The sequence below is a fragment of the Lipophrys pholis genome (genome assembly GCF_963383615.2).
Source record: "Lipophrys pholis genome assembly, chromosome: 13".
Taxonomy (NCBI): domain Eukaryota; kingdom Metazoa; phylum Chordata; class Actinopteri; order Blenniiformes; family Blenniidae; genus Lipophrys; species Lipophrys pholis.
The window spans coordinates 712,606-726,789 of NC_137632.1; the positions used below are offsets into that span (position 1 = coordinate 712,606).

Sequence of the window (14,184 nt, forward strand, 5' to 3'; positions counted from 1 at the left end):
TGTCAGTGAAATTACTTTGGGTCTTTATGATGGTCTTTAACCATATTTACCATCTGTTTCACGTATTATTTGCTGTGAAACGTGAGTGAAGCCACATTTACACAACATTTTCAAGTGAAAAAGAAAAACTGCTTTTGGGTGTCTGATTAGATGACGGTTCTTGGAACAACTGAAAACACAACTTTTTGAAAACTTCTACCAAGGTGGAACTTTTTGAGTCTTTGATGGTCTTTTGAAACCACTCTGACTCTTTCTACATGTAGACCCAGGAAAACACAACTTTTTGAAAAGAGACCAGCTCCATCTCCGTGGAAACTGTGGAAAACTCAACTTTTTGAAAATGCTTCTAAACTGCATACGTGCCACGGTAGTAATGAATACTTCTTCTGCACATGCTCAGTAGATGGACAATAACGACAATGTTTCATGACTCCCAGTCCATACTCTCCTGGACTTGGTAGTTTTATTTTGACAGTCAACAAAATAACAATCCAACTTGGTCTGTCCACTTGAATGTCTGTACTTGCAAATGAGCAGAAGAACTAATTACTGTGCCCGTGGAGCACATGCACAGTGTTTCAGAAAAGTTCCATTTTCAAAGCCTTTTTGAAAACTTCTATTTTGGGAACTGTTTTCGAAAAGTTGAAAGTTTGCTGTTTTCTCTTGAACCCCTCATGTACCGGGGCCTGTGGAGCAGTGTGGAGCTGGACTCTGTCTTCTTGTTATCTTATTAGCAAAAAAGTAACTTTAGGGATTTTCTTGTTTTTTTAATGTGACCAACTCGTTTGTGTGTTTTTCCTTGTTCTGTTTTAGTGATTCAGAGGGCCGAAAGCTCTGTAAGAAAGTGAAGGTGGATCCCAGCTCCAAACATGGAGGAGCCGAGCTGCTGCATTACAAGTGAGTATCCAGAGTCTCAGTTGTCTGTCACTCGCTCAATAAAGGCCCATTCATGCTTTCCGCCTCTGCGTGTGCGCAGTGGACTCCTGACGTCAAAATCGCCCGCAGCCCAAATTTTGTGACCCGTGACCGCTCATGCTCCAGAGCTACCGGCCGCTTGTGTGAGGAGATCCTCCGCCTCCCCGTCAGAACAACCACAATTTAAAAGCAAATAAAGAGCCAGAGGCTCAGAACTCCTGAAATGAAACATAAGCTACTTTAAGAAAGGTGGAGAACGCCGGGCAGCAGAAGTGGAGATAGTTTTGGGATCGTTCCGTTCCGTTATGGAACGTTAATGAAGTGAGCCTAGAGTGGAGTATGGATGCAATCATGTAGCGCCCGCGGAATCATGTAGCGCCCGCGGAATCATGTAGCGCCCGCGGAATCATGTAGCGCCCGCGGAATCATGTAGCGCCCGCGGAATCATGTAGCGCCCGCCGCCCGCGCACGTTCTGCCGCCACGTAATGAGGAGAGCATGGAGGGGCCTAAACACCTCACAGCTTTTTGGAAAGGGATGTTTGCTGGTTAAGAATACCTTGTCCACCATTGTGCTTTTGTGTCTCTTGCAGAGATGGGACATTCCACACAGAGTACAACAGGCCTGCTACCTTCAAAGTGAGCGCTCCTTTCACTTCCTGCTTTTCTCATGTAGCCCACCTCTCAGCTGTAAACGGCTCTTCACAAAAATATATTCATGTTTTTTTATCAGCCATCACAAAGTTTTAATGACTCCGTTGGAGCACAGGTTGATTTATTTCATTAATTCAGTGGAAGAGCCACTTCAATGTACTTTAATCATCTGTGAATGGCCAGCTTTGGCAAAACCACATGAATGTTATTACACTGATTGCAATCCATTCCAATTGTTTGGTCTGAAAAGCCCTATAGATTCACAGACTGGTGCACACCAGGGTCATAAATTGTCTCCACATGAAAAACACTTGGAACCAACTGGAAAGATGTCTAAGTGAGAGTTTATTTCCGTTCCACATTCACTGCTATCGATGCAGAGACTCCTGCTAAGACATATTTTTATTGGATCGAGACTGAGGAAACAAACTTGAGTACAGAATGAGTCATCAGATATTGCACACTGTTTTACAGGAAGAGAAAGAGAAGGAATTTGATTTGTAAATGAACAGGTCACCAGTTTTTCACAGGGCAAACTGAGAGACCCACTACCACACACTCTCACATTAACACATACACATAATCTAGAGCCACAAATAAGATGGGCGGAGGACTAACCAGAGAACACTCACACGTGCACAAGGAAAACATACAAACTCCACATAGAACGGCCCCCAAGTCTAACGTGAGGTCTTCCCCCCTATATGGTGAGAGTACTAACCACTACAACATACTGTTACCACAAAGATGAAAACTAGAGAAGGTTACTTTTCAATTCATTAGGTATGGGGGTATTATTGAAGCAAAACTATTTGTCTATGTGTATGGAGAGTTGTCTGTCTGTACCACAGTCTGTCTGTCTGTACCTCAGTCTGTCTGTCTGTACCTCAGTCTGTACCTCTGTCTGTCTGTCTGTACCTCAGTCTGTACCTCTGTCTGTCTGTCTGTACCTCAATCTGTCTGTCTTTACCTCAGTCTGTCTGTCTGTACCTCTGTCTGCCTGTACCTCAGTCTGTCTGTCTGTACCTCAGTCTGTACCTCAGTCTGTCTGTCTGTACCTCAATCTGTCTGTCTTTACCTCAGTCTGTCTGTCTGTACCTCTGTCTGTACCTCAATCTGTCTGCCTGTACCTCAGTCTGTATGTCTGTACCTCAGTCTGTACCTCAGTCTGTCTGTCTGTACCTCAATCTGTCTGTTTTTACCTCAGTCTGTCTGTCTGTACCTCTGTCTGTACCTCAATCTGTCTGTCTGTACCTCAATCTGTCTGTCTGTACATCAGTCTGTCTGTACCTCAATCTGTCTGTCTGTACCTCAGTCTGTCTGTACCTCAGTCTGTCTGTCTGTACCTCAGTCTGTCTGTACCTCAGTCTGTCTGTACCTCAGTCTGTACCTCAGTCTGTCTGTCTGTACCTCTGTCTGTCTGTCTGTCTGTCTGTCTGTCTGTCTGTCTGTCTGTCTGTCTGTACCTCAATCTGTCTGAGGTACAGACAGATTGAGTATACACTACAATAAACAAAACTACATTAAACAAGGAACATCTTGATGATGATGATGATTTGATACCAAAATATAGATCATGATAATTTACATATGTATATATTTACACAGTTAATGTATTAATGGGCCAATATCGCAAAACCTTTGTTGTTTACATGACTCTGGTGCTTGGAGCCGCTGAAAATGCAACTTTATAAAAATGGCTCCTAAAGTGGAACTTTTCGAAAACACCGTTGTCATGTAGATGGGCAAAAACTATATTTACTGGAAACGCTCTGGGCCCGGCCCCTTATAGACAGCGAAAGCACTGCTACTGTGCATGCGCACCTTCGCCGTAGGAAATAGTTCTTCTGCACATGCCCAGTAGATGGACAATAACAATAATGCTGTCCTCCAGAGTGGCATGACTCTCAGTCCATATTCTCCTGGGATTTGGTATTTTTATGGTTGAGAGTCTACATAATAGCAACACAACAATGCCTTTTCACTTGAAATGTCATGTAAACTGGTGTCTAAACCTCCTTACTTGCAGTACTTTCAAAGCTTATGCATTTAAATTGAGATTGTAGCTGCGTGCCTGGCCGTGTCCCTCTACTGGTTCCCAGCACCAAGCTGTTGTGGTCTGAACGCCCCCATTCCAGTTTACCTTCTCTCCTGCTCACTACACTCTGCTAAGACGTGGCGTTATAACATCAAGTCTCTGGTCTACCTCTTCTCTGTTGTGGTTCTTGGTAGAAGAATAAGTTACAGAACTCTAGCCGATCCAGTCTCTTTAGGCCCCGCCCACACAAGCCAAAGTCTTTTTTCTCCCCGGTGTTCTCAAAAAACATTACGTGCACACTTTTTCTATGAACACGGCTCAACACGATGCCGAAGGGCATGTGGTACATATGCCAGGCCTTTAGGGGCGCTGTGACTCAGCAAATACACCAAACACACAGAAGAAGACATGGAGAACAGAAATATAAAAAAGATTTCTATACAACTCCAAGTACTATAGGTGTATGCTCCTGCCCCTCCTCCTGCTAGTATCAGTAGCTTCTGCAGCGCCACCTGGAGCATGTAGTCCGCCACTGTTGTGGTTATTAGGAGACATTGCAGATGGTTCAGGAATGAGAGGGGGACGATGACATTTTCCACAGATGTGTACCGTCTTTGCCGTCCTTACCTCAAAGCCGAGCCGGAGTTTTAGAATTCCCCCACTCTGGGACCCGAGTTAAAAAAAAACCTGTTTTCGGGCTCCTAAAACGCCGCCTCCTGTGGATGATCGGCCAGAAACGGTGCGTTTACGTCGTTCAGAAAATACTCAACATATACCTCAGTACCGAACAGGTTGCGTGATCCAAACTACTTACCTGACATTGCCTTGGATAGGCGCATTCGCTAAATGTAAACGTTGCAAGAGGTGAGTGTTGCAGCTCAAGTCTCTCCCTCAGCCTGCAGAGTCATTATGGGAATCTGCAGCTGCCCTCAGCTTTACACCACTTTATAGTAAGTATTAGCTTTATATTTATCTGTTTGGAGTGCTACTGATCTCTCCAGGTGCTCTCATTGCTCTCATCCTCTTCTTATTGGCCCCAGCAGGACGTTTCTGTCTCAGAAAAAAGCTCCCTATAAAGTACCCTGTTCTACACCACAATCTAAACACCAAACAAATCTTCAGTCGAGCCGCTGGGCAAAGTGAAGCAACTACAAACAAAGTACTCAATCCCAAAGGGAATACCCCACAATTAAAATCTCAACATTTAAAATTCATCAAACTCAAATAACAAAACCCTCTGCTGTTATTACGATAGTCCCAAATTTGAATATGTGACCTGATGCCGTCATTTTGTTACTGTACTTCTGCCAAGGAGGTTATAAAATCACCTGCCTTTGTTTGCCTGTTTGTTCATCTGTCTGTTAAATTACCTCCAGATAAATGCTGACAAAACACAAACCCTGATCATTGACCCTGATAAAAGATTCATCTGATCAAAAAGCAGCTTGGTTATGGGCTGGACTGTTAGAACCAGCCTCAGGAACCTCGGGGTGGGGTTTGATCAGGCCATGTCTTTGGAGGGTCACTCCCACCAGCTGACCAAAACCTGCTTTTACTACCTGAGAAGCGTCTCTAAAGTAGGAGGGTTCTGTCAGAACCAGACCTTGAAATGAATATCCATGCTTTCATTTCGTCTCACCTTGACTACTGCGGTTCCATTTCCCCTTGCTTCAATAAGAGTGTCCTCGGCAGACTTCAGGTCATAGAAAATTCAGCTGCGAGACCTTTGACAGGTTCACCCAAACAGCCCACATCACCCCCACTTCATCAAATCTTCATTGGCTCCCAGTCAAAGTTAGAATCAACTTTAAACTTTAATTCTCACTATCCAGGCGTTGCACGGTCAGGCCTCAGACATTAGGACAGGCTGAGTCCCTACACCTCAGGGTCACCCTCCCATCTTCAGGACAGGGTCTCCTGAAGGTCCCAAAGACCCTTTAAAACCCAGGGGGATCGGTCCTTTCAGAATGTAGCCCCTCCCCCCAGGGGGACCGGTCCTTTTAGCCTGTAGCCCCTCCCCCCAGGGGGACTGGCCCTTTCAGGCTGTAGCCCCTCCCCCAGGGGGATCGGTCCTTTTAGCCTGTAGCCCCTCCCCCCAGGGAGACAAGTCCTATCAGGCTGTAGCCCCTCCCCCCAGGGGGATCGGCCCTTTTAGGCTGTAGCTCCTCCCCCAGGGGGATCGGTCCTTTCAGCCTGTAGCCCCTCCCCCCAGGGGGACCAGTCCTTTCAGCCTGTAGCCCCTCCCCCCAGGGGGACCAGTCCTTTCAGGCTTTAGCCCCTCCCCCAGGGGGACCGATCCTTTCAGGCTGTAGCCCCTCCCCCAGAGGGACCAGTCCTTTCAGGCTTTAGCCCCTCCCCCAGGGGGACCGGTCCTTTCAGGCTGTAGCCCCTCCCCCAGGGGGACCAGTCCTTTCAGGCTTTAGCCCCTCCCCCAGGGGGACCAGTCCTATCAGGCTGTAGCCCCTCCCCCCAGGGGGATCGGCCCTTTCAGGCTGTAGCCCCTCCCCCCAGGGGGATCGGCCCTTTCAGGCTGTAGCCCCTCCCCCAGGGGGATCGGTCCTTTTAGCCTGTAGCCCCTCCCCCCAGGGAGACAAGTCCTATCAGGCTGTAGCCCCTCCCCCCAGGGGGATCGGCCCTTTCAGGCTGTAGCCCCTCCTCCAGGGGGATTGGTCCTTTCAGCCTGTAGCCCCTCCCCCCAGGGGGACCAGTCCTTTCAGCCTGTAGCCCCTCCCCCCAGGGGGATCGGCCCTTTCAGGCTTTAGCCCCTCCCCCAGGGGGACCGATCCTTTCAGGCTGTAGCCCCTCCCCCAGAGGGACCAGTCCTTTCAGGCTTTAGCCCCTCCCCCAGGGGGACTGGTCCTTTCAGGCTGTAGCCCCTCCCCCAGGGGGACCAGTCCTTTCAGGCTTTAGCCCCTCCCCCAGGGGGACCAGTCCTATCAGGCTGTAGCCCCTCCCCCCAGGGGGATCGGCCCTTTTAGGCTGTAGCTCCTCCCCCAGGGGGATCGGTCCTTTTAGCCTGTAGCCCCTCCCCCCAGGGGGATCGGCCCTTTCAGGCTGTAGCCCCTCCTCCAGGGGGATTGGTCCTTTCAGCCTGTAGCCCCTCCCCCCAGGGGGACCAGTCCTTTCAGCCTGTAGCCCCTCCCCCCAGGGGGACCAGTCCTTTCAGGCTTTAGCCCCTCCCCCAGGGGGACCGATCCTTTCAGGCTGTAGCCCCTCCCCCAGAGGGACCAGTCCTTTCAGGCTTTAGCCCCTCCCCCAGGGGGACCGGTCCTTTCAGGCTGTAGCCCCTCCCCCAGAGGGACCAGTCCTTTCAGAATGTAGCCCCTCCCGCAGGGGGACCGGTCCTTTCAGGCTGTAGCCCCTCCCCCAGAGGGACCGGTCCTTTCAGGCTGTAGCCCCTCCCCCAGAGGGACCGGTCCTTTCAGGCTTTAGCCCCTCCCGCAGGGGGACCAGTCCTTTCAGGCTGTAGCCCCTCCCCCAGAGGGACCGGTCCTTTCAGGCTGTAGCCCCTCCCCCAGAGGGACCGGTCCTTTCAGGCTTTAGCCCCTCCCCCAGGGGGACCGGTCCTTTCAGGCTGTAGCCCCTCCCCCAGAGGGACCAGTCCTTTCAGGCTTTCAAGATTTCTCAAAAACTAATGAAAATGGATAATTGGTACACAGGAACCTTTTGATCGAAGGATGAACCCATAAAATCAAACTAAGATCAAAATAATTGTCACAATTTTTCATTTCACTATATATTGTGACAAGCTTAGCCTGTCACTTGACAAAGTGCATTGTGGGAAATGGAGTCGTAGCATGTTTTAGTTTTGGGAAGTGTAGTTTGTTGTTGTCCTGTTGCGCTCTGGTGTCACCTTCCCTCCTCCCTCCCTCAATGCCACCTTCCCTCCTCCCTCCCTCAATGCCACCTTCCCTCCTCCCTCCATCAACTCAACCTTCTTTCCTCCCTCCATAAACTCCACCTGCTGTCCTCCCTCCATAAACTCCACCTGCCATCCTCCCTCCATTAACTCCACCTTCCCTCCTCCTTCCATCAACTCCACCTTCCCTCCTCCCTCCATCAACTCAACCTTCCCTCCTCCCTCCCTCAATGCCACCTTCCCTCTTCCCTCTATCACCTCCACCTTCTTTCCTCCCTCCATAAACTCCACCTGCCATCCTCCCTCCATTAACTCCACCTGCCATCCTCCCTTCATTAACTCCACCTTCCCTCCTCCCTCCATCAACTCCACCTTCCCTCCTCCCTCTATCACCTCCACCTTGTTTACTCCCTCCATAAACTCCACCTGCCATCCTCCCTTCATTAACTCCACCTTCCCTCCTCCCTCCATCAACTCCACCTTCCCTCCTCCCTCCATCAACTCAACCTTCCCTCCTCCCTCCCTCAATGCCACCTTCCCTCCTCCCTCTATCACCTCCACCTTCTTTCCTCCCTCCATAAACTCCACCTGCTGTCCTCCCTCCATTAACTCCACCTGCCATCCTCCCTCCATTAACTCCACCTTCCCTCCTCCCTCCTTCAACATCACCTTCCCTCCTCCCTCTATCACCTCCACCTTGTTTACTCCCTCCATTCACTCCACCTTCCCTCCTCCCTCCATCACCTCCTTCCATTACCTCCACCTTCCCTCCTCCCTCCCTCAATGCCACCTTTCATCCTCCCTCCATCAACTCCACCTTCCCTCCTCCCTCCATCACCTCCACCTTCCCTCCACATGAGAATCAGAATCAGCTGGAGCCACCAGTTAGTGAGTGAAACTCCCTGATAAGCCAGACTCCTCAACTACATTTCAGACGATAACCTGGAAGAAGGTAACAATATTGTCTTACCTTGTGTTCTTTCAAATTATGAAAAGAAAATCATGTGATCACCAAACTAAATAAATTAATGAAGGCAATTGATCAGGATGTGGAATATGTGTCATTTCCCTGTGTCCATGTTGACTCTTGACGGAGGTAAAACATCTCTGATTGCTCTTGTTTCTTCATGCTTCTGATTGAAATTCTTATTAGAAATAATTACAGATTTCTCTACATCCTTATTTTACAATAACCTATCAACACGAGCCAGTGGAAAAAATTAACAAACTACAAAACTTTACAGTCAGTCAATTCAGTTTTATTTCCATAGTGCCAAATTCAACACAGTCATTTCAAAGCAGTTTTACAGAGGAAAATCCAACAATTGAGCGAGCAGATGAGATGGTGTAAAGGAAACTCCCTTTTAACAGGAAGAAACCTGCAAAATCAGACTCAGAGATTTTCTGCAGTTCTGGTTGGTGTTAGAGAATAAAGGAGGAGAAAAGGAGAGGACAGACAGATTGTGGGTTGGGATTAAAACCATGGTTCTCATAGTGGGTTGATGGTTCTGCAGACGGATGGGAGCAGAAGCCACAAACTTCCAGTTCCACTGACAGATGGAACATGAAAACATGAGGAGTGAAAGAGGAAAGAAGCTTAGTGTAGATCTTGCAGCAGTCCAAACCTGTTGCAGCTTTACTAGAAAGTCCTTCAAAACAATACAACAAAAACCTTCACCAAGCACTTCTGATAATACCACCAGATCATTCAGTATTCCGCCCGTGTCCACACGTCATTTTTATCGCCCTGCTGTATGAAAGATTCCCTGCTGTTGCCTCCGCAGGCATATGGTTCATTATATTTACAGGAAGCTTTACCAGAGACACTCCAAGGTACTGAAATAGCTTTGGATGCACGAAGACGGTGATCTATACCAGCTTCCATCTGCCGCAGCCCGCGGCGTTGCTTGGACTAAATTTAGGAGCGATTTCGGCAACGCTCACGTAAATTACCAACACTCCTCCCGTTGTTCGGGGAATAACTATGTGACAAGTCGTGGGATAATTTAAGTGACGTCTTTGATTTGACGGACAGTCACAGATTCATCACTGACTTCTTTTCCTTTATGTCCTTCATTCAGTCCATGGTGGCGTTTTTAAAAGACCCATCAGGGCCTCCGCTGTGGGAGGAAAACCCCGAGGCTAAAGATGTCGTCCACATAGAGACGGAGAAAGTAAGTATTGACACAAGCAACCTTTTAAGAAGCTGGTTGACCTGGAGACACTGGAGTTGACACACACCGAGATGAAGCAGTTGATGCAATCTCTGTTTTTCTTCTTCTATTAAATGTTTGATGAGGCACTAAAGTTATCACAGAAGCGTCTCCACGAGACAAGACCTCCTGTGCTTTGTTCAGTTAACTTCAGTTTTATTTATCCATTTAACAAGTAAGTGGACGATCTGCACATCCAAGGCTAGATGGACAATTACAACAATATTTGCATCCGTGGTGTTACGACTCCCGGTCCGTATTCTCCTGGGACTTGGTACTTTTATTTTGACAGTCACCGTAATAACAGTCCAACTTGGTAGTCTGTCCACTAGAATGTCTGTGTTCTCCCACTGGGAACGTTGATAGCAGATTGTTCTCTGCTGCATGTGTGTGGTTTCATGACAGAAACAACCAATGGCACCAACTAGTGGCCCAAGATGCGAACTACATCGTCTCGGCATTTCAACCGTTCTCATGGAAACAGACATCATTTTCACAATGTTGCCCAAAACTTTTGTGAAATGAAAACGATGAATTTTCACATTGTGTAAACGGGGGCCTTCGCATAAACTACAGAAGCTCCAAAGTGTTTGCATGTGGCCTCTTCCCCATTACTTCTCAGAAATCTAATTATCAGTTTCAAAAGGTGATGATAGGCGGAATTAACATTGCACAATATGTTGCAAGCAATTTACAATAACAATTTTATCATGCATTCTCCAATCAAGCTGTATACACCACCACGCAGAACCATTGCCCCTTCCCTATAAACGAACATCATTTTCAAAACGTCACCGTGTAAGCACAAAACTTTCTGAAACAAAAATGCAAAAACAATGTGTTTTTACTTGAAACATTCACGTATAAACAGGGCCTCAAAATACAGAATGAAAGAGAAGGTAACAGTTTACTAGTCTAAATAAAAAGCTTGTAAGATGCTTTTAATCTAGAAGCTGTAGATCTGACTGTATTCTGAATGTTTAGTTTAGTCTCTCAAAGAGCTTTACCTAAAAATACTTTTGAAAGAATGTTTGGCAAACTAACAAATGAAAAATAAAAAGCAGTTTCATGAGAAGCTCTTAGTGGTTCCAGGGCTTCCAGTTGCAGATCCTAGGAAACTATCCACTGATCTCAGCCAGCCCAGTCAGATGTTAGTGGCTTTAAAACCTCCCAACTTGTTCACCGGCCTGACAACCCGAGGCGCTCCTAGATTAAGTGCATACATCATTCTGAAAGTCCTTTAATTTAATGAACTGGACGGTTCGCCCATTCTTACTGCGGCGCTCGTCAAAGGTGTCAGAGAAAGATGTTGCTCTCTTCCGAAAGAACCCGAGAAACACGGAGGCGATCAAAGAAACTGATGTAAAGGCTGATCTGCTGCTATAGTGAAGAAATGCTTTTTTACCAATGTGGAGAATCTGACATGTGCTCCAACGCAGAGACTAATCAGACACTGGATGATTGAAGACGTACTTCAATGGTAGATTTAGAGTTGAGTCGGGTTAACCTGTAGTAACAATCCATTTTGCTCGTCTGTCCATATCAGCGTCAGTTTACTCGCTATTGCTGAGGTTTACAGTGTACGGTTCTGTGCTGCATGTGTGTGTGTGTGTGGTTTCATGACAAAAACAACCAACAGCACCCACTAGTGGCTCAACATGAAGACTACATTGTTTTCGGCGTTTCTGCCGTTTCCATCTAAACAGATCTTGTTTTCAAAACGTTGCTGTGTAAACGCAAAACTTTTCTGAAACAAAAACACAGAATTGATGAGATTTCATTTAAAACGGAGCTAAACTGGGCCTGAGACACAATTTAAGGGAGTTTAACTTGTAAAATCAGTTCTATTTTTAATAGAATTATAAAATACCACAATCTTTGACATCTGATACGTTGTTTATGTTCTTTGGGGAGTAAATCATGGATGAATAAGAATTGTAAATCATAAAATTTAGAGTTAATTTACGTTCAACGGGAATTGGGAGTGTTGAGTTTTTCGTTGGTTTTTAAAGAAATCTTTTTGTTCTTTTTTTTAAATTCTGATGGTTGTTCTGTTGCATTGAAGGACTTCAGGAAGCTGCTGAAGAAAGAAGAGAGGCCGGTCCTCATGATGTTCTACGCTCCCTGTGAGTCAATGAAATCTAAATTACAGTGCTAATATAACTTTGGCTGCTTGTTCTTCAGGGGATATTGTCTTGAAAGAATACAGTGGGCGATCAATAAAGTGAAGCTTACTTGGTAATACTATACCTTCTCAATCAATACTACAATGAAATTTTCCTGCGCTCGTCATGCCGAAAACTAATATCAGCCGTGACATTATAACCTCCCACAGGTAAAGTAAATAACACTGATGACCCCTTCATCATGGTCCCTGTTAGTGGGTGGGATAGAAAAGTGGAGATTTTCCTACAGTTGATCGTAAGCTGCAGCTCTTGTCAGATTTTCTCTGCAGTGTCAGCAGCTCGCTGCGTTTATATGGTCACTTCTATGTCACTTTGATTCAATTCTTTCCGATTCCAGGATCAGATTGTCCCGTTCACATGAAAACCCAATGAAGTAATGGGAACGCTGTGCCGGTTTATATCCACCAAGATGTGACCCGATTCACTTCAGTGGATCAGTCCCATAATCATTTCCACTGTGCATATATAATCAGATTGAAGTGTTCAAGTAGTTCAAATGTAATGGGATTACTTTTGGTGTATGTAATCACAGCTAATGGTGCGCATGGGGAGTGTATGCTGATCTGTGTGGTTTGATCCAAGAGACGAGCTATTGTTGCTCAAATTGCTGCAGACAGCTCTATATATCAGAGTGAGTGAACGGCCACGAGCCCTTATACCTGCCGAGCTGGTGCATAAATGAAATTAATGAGTGGATGTGTCACAACCTTTTACAACTTCACCAAGAAAAAAACGGAGGTAATTGTTTTCATCTCCAAAGTAGAAAGGGTAAAGGTCAGTGCTCATCTTGACTCCATGTCACTAAGACAACAAATCAAGCAGAAGTCTGGGTGGAGTTCTGGACTCAGACCTGAAATTCAATTGGGAGGAACAAGTAGCTAAGAAATCAAAAGGGATCCGCCGCCACCCAGACCACGAATGTCCCCTCAGGCCTTCAGATAGACCTTATGTGCCCCAAAGAAAAACCAACAGGAACTCAAAGTTCTTCATTCCTTCTGCCATAACGCTTTTAAACACAGACTACACCCATTCCAAAAACATTTCAATCACCATAAATATCTTGAATGATATTACTATTGTCTTATTCATTGGTTTTTATTACTGTTCTTACCATTTCACTGACTTGTGCTGTCTTGCTAAATGCTTATCTTCTAGTTTTATTGATTTCTTATGTTCTGCTAATTCCTGACAGATTGAATGAGTGAGGACCGAGTACGTGCATGTGAATGTTCAACAGGGAGCTACAAATGAATGGCCCCTCTGGGATAAACAAAGGAATCTGAATCTGAAAACAATAAGACAATAACAAAATCAGCCCACTGCCATCTGAATTGAAGGATTTCTAAACAAACAAGAATCAGAGAAATTAGTTTTCCGCAGGTTGGATGATTGTAACGCTGTGTTTCCGGGTCTGTCGGACAGCGTCCGCTCATTCAGAGTCCTCACTAACATAAAGAAGGTGGAGCACATTTCCCCTGGCTGCCTGTGTCTCAAAAGATCAAAATGGACTGTGTAAACGGGTCCTTTGTTTTCATCATGCATTCTTGTAAAAGCTTCTTATTTTGATCCCCATGCAAACTATTTGTCTGCATTCATAGTCAACTTTAACTCCACCTTATCAGTTTCCTGGGCTCGAGGGCTTCGCTGCTCTAACCTTTAGGTCGCCACTGCCTTTAGAAGAACCATGAGTGAGTTATTTGAAGCAGAACATGTGTTCTCCTGACAGATGATGGAAAACCTGTAACGGACGATGTTATCATTTCCATTGCGTTCTGTCTGTTAACTCTTCTTCTTCTTGTTTTTGTGTCCTGCTTGCAGGGTGTGGGGTTTGTAAGAGAATGCAGCCCATCTTTCAGCAAGCAGCCACAGAGACCAAGGGAAGATATGTGAGTCTGCTAACTTCATGCACTCTCTCTTCCTGGCCTGGTTGCATTAGCAGCCTCTGATCTGCAGCCATTTCTCTCTGATGTTTGGAGATCAAATCAAGTGGGCCAGCAGTGTATGTCTGGATGAGGTAGCTTGGCAATCCACAAAAGTACAGACAGCTAATGCGACCCAAATTAAAGATTTCCAAGCTCAGATTTTTCTGCAAAAGTTCTCACGAGTGCAATCAACTTATGCACCGTAGGATTTGATATAGAAGAACAATAACCGGGATTCTCTTCACAAGCTATTCAGAAACGCTTTTCTTCTCTCTGCTGGACCTGATTTATGTTTTGTCTGTGCTTTCACTCAATAGTTCATAGATCCAGTTTTAATGACTGTATTACTTCATAGTCTTGTACAGGTGTGTTTGCAGATTATACTAGGTGCATTATTTG

General features: G+C 46.1%; 1 protein-coding gene across 1 annotated transcript in view; it reads left to right on the forward strand.

Moving 5' to 3' along the window:
• pdia5 (protein disulfide isomerase family A, member 5) overlaps positions 1–14,184 on the forward strand; it is a 118,423-nt gene that overhangs the window by 47,215 nt on the left and 57,024 nt on the right. Inside the window, exons 4-8 of the mRNA XM_080477918.1 lie at positions 814–897; positions 1,507–1,552; positions 9,546–9,638; positions 11,743–11,803; positions 13,682–13,749. Coding sequence (XP_080334044.1) covers positions 814–897; positions 1,507–1,552; positions 9,546–9,638; positions 11,743–11,803; positions 13,682–13,749 — 352 coding nt within the window. The remainder of the gene's footprint in view (positions 1–813; positions 898–1,506; positions 1,553–9,545; positions 9,639–11,742; positions 11,804–13,681; positions 13,750–14,184) is intronic.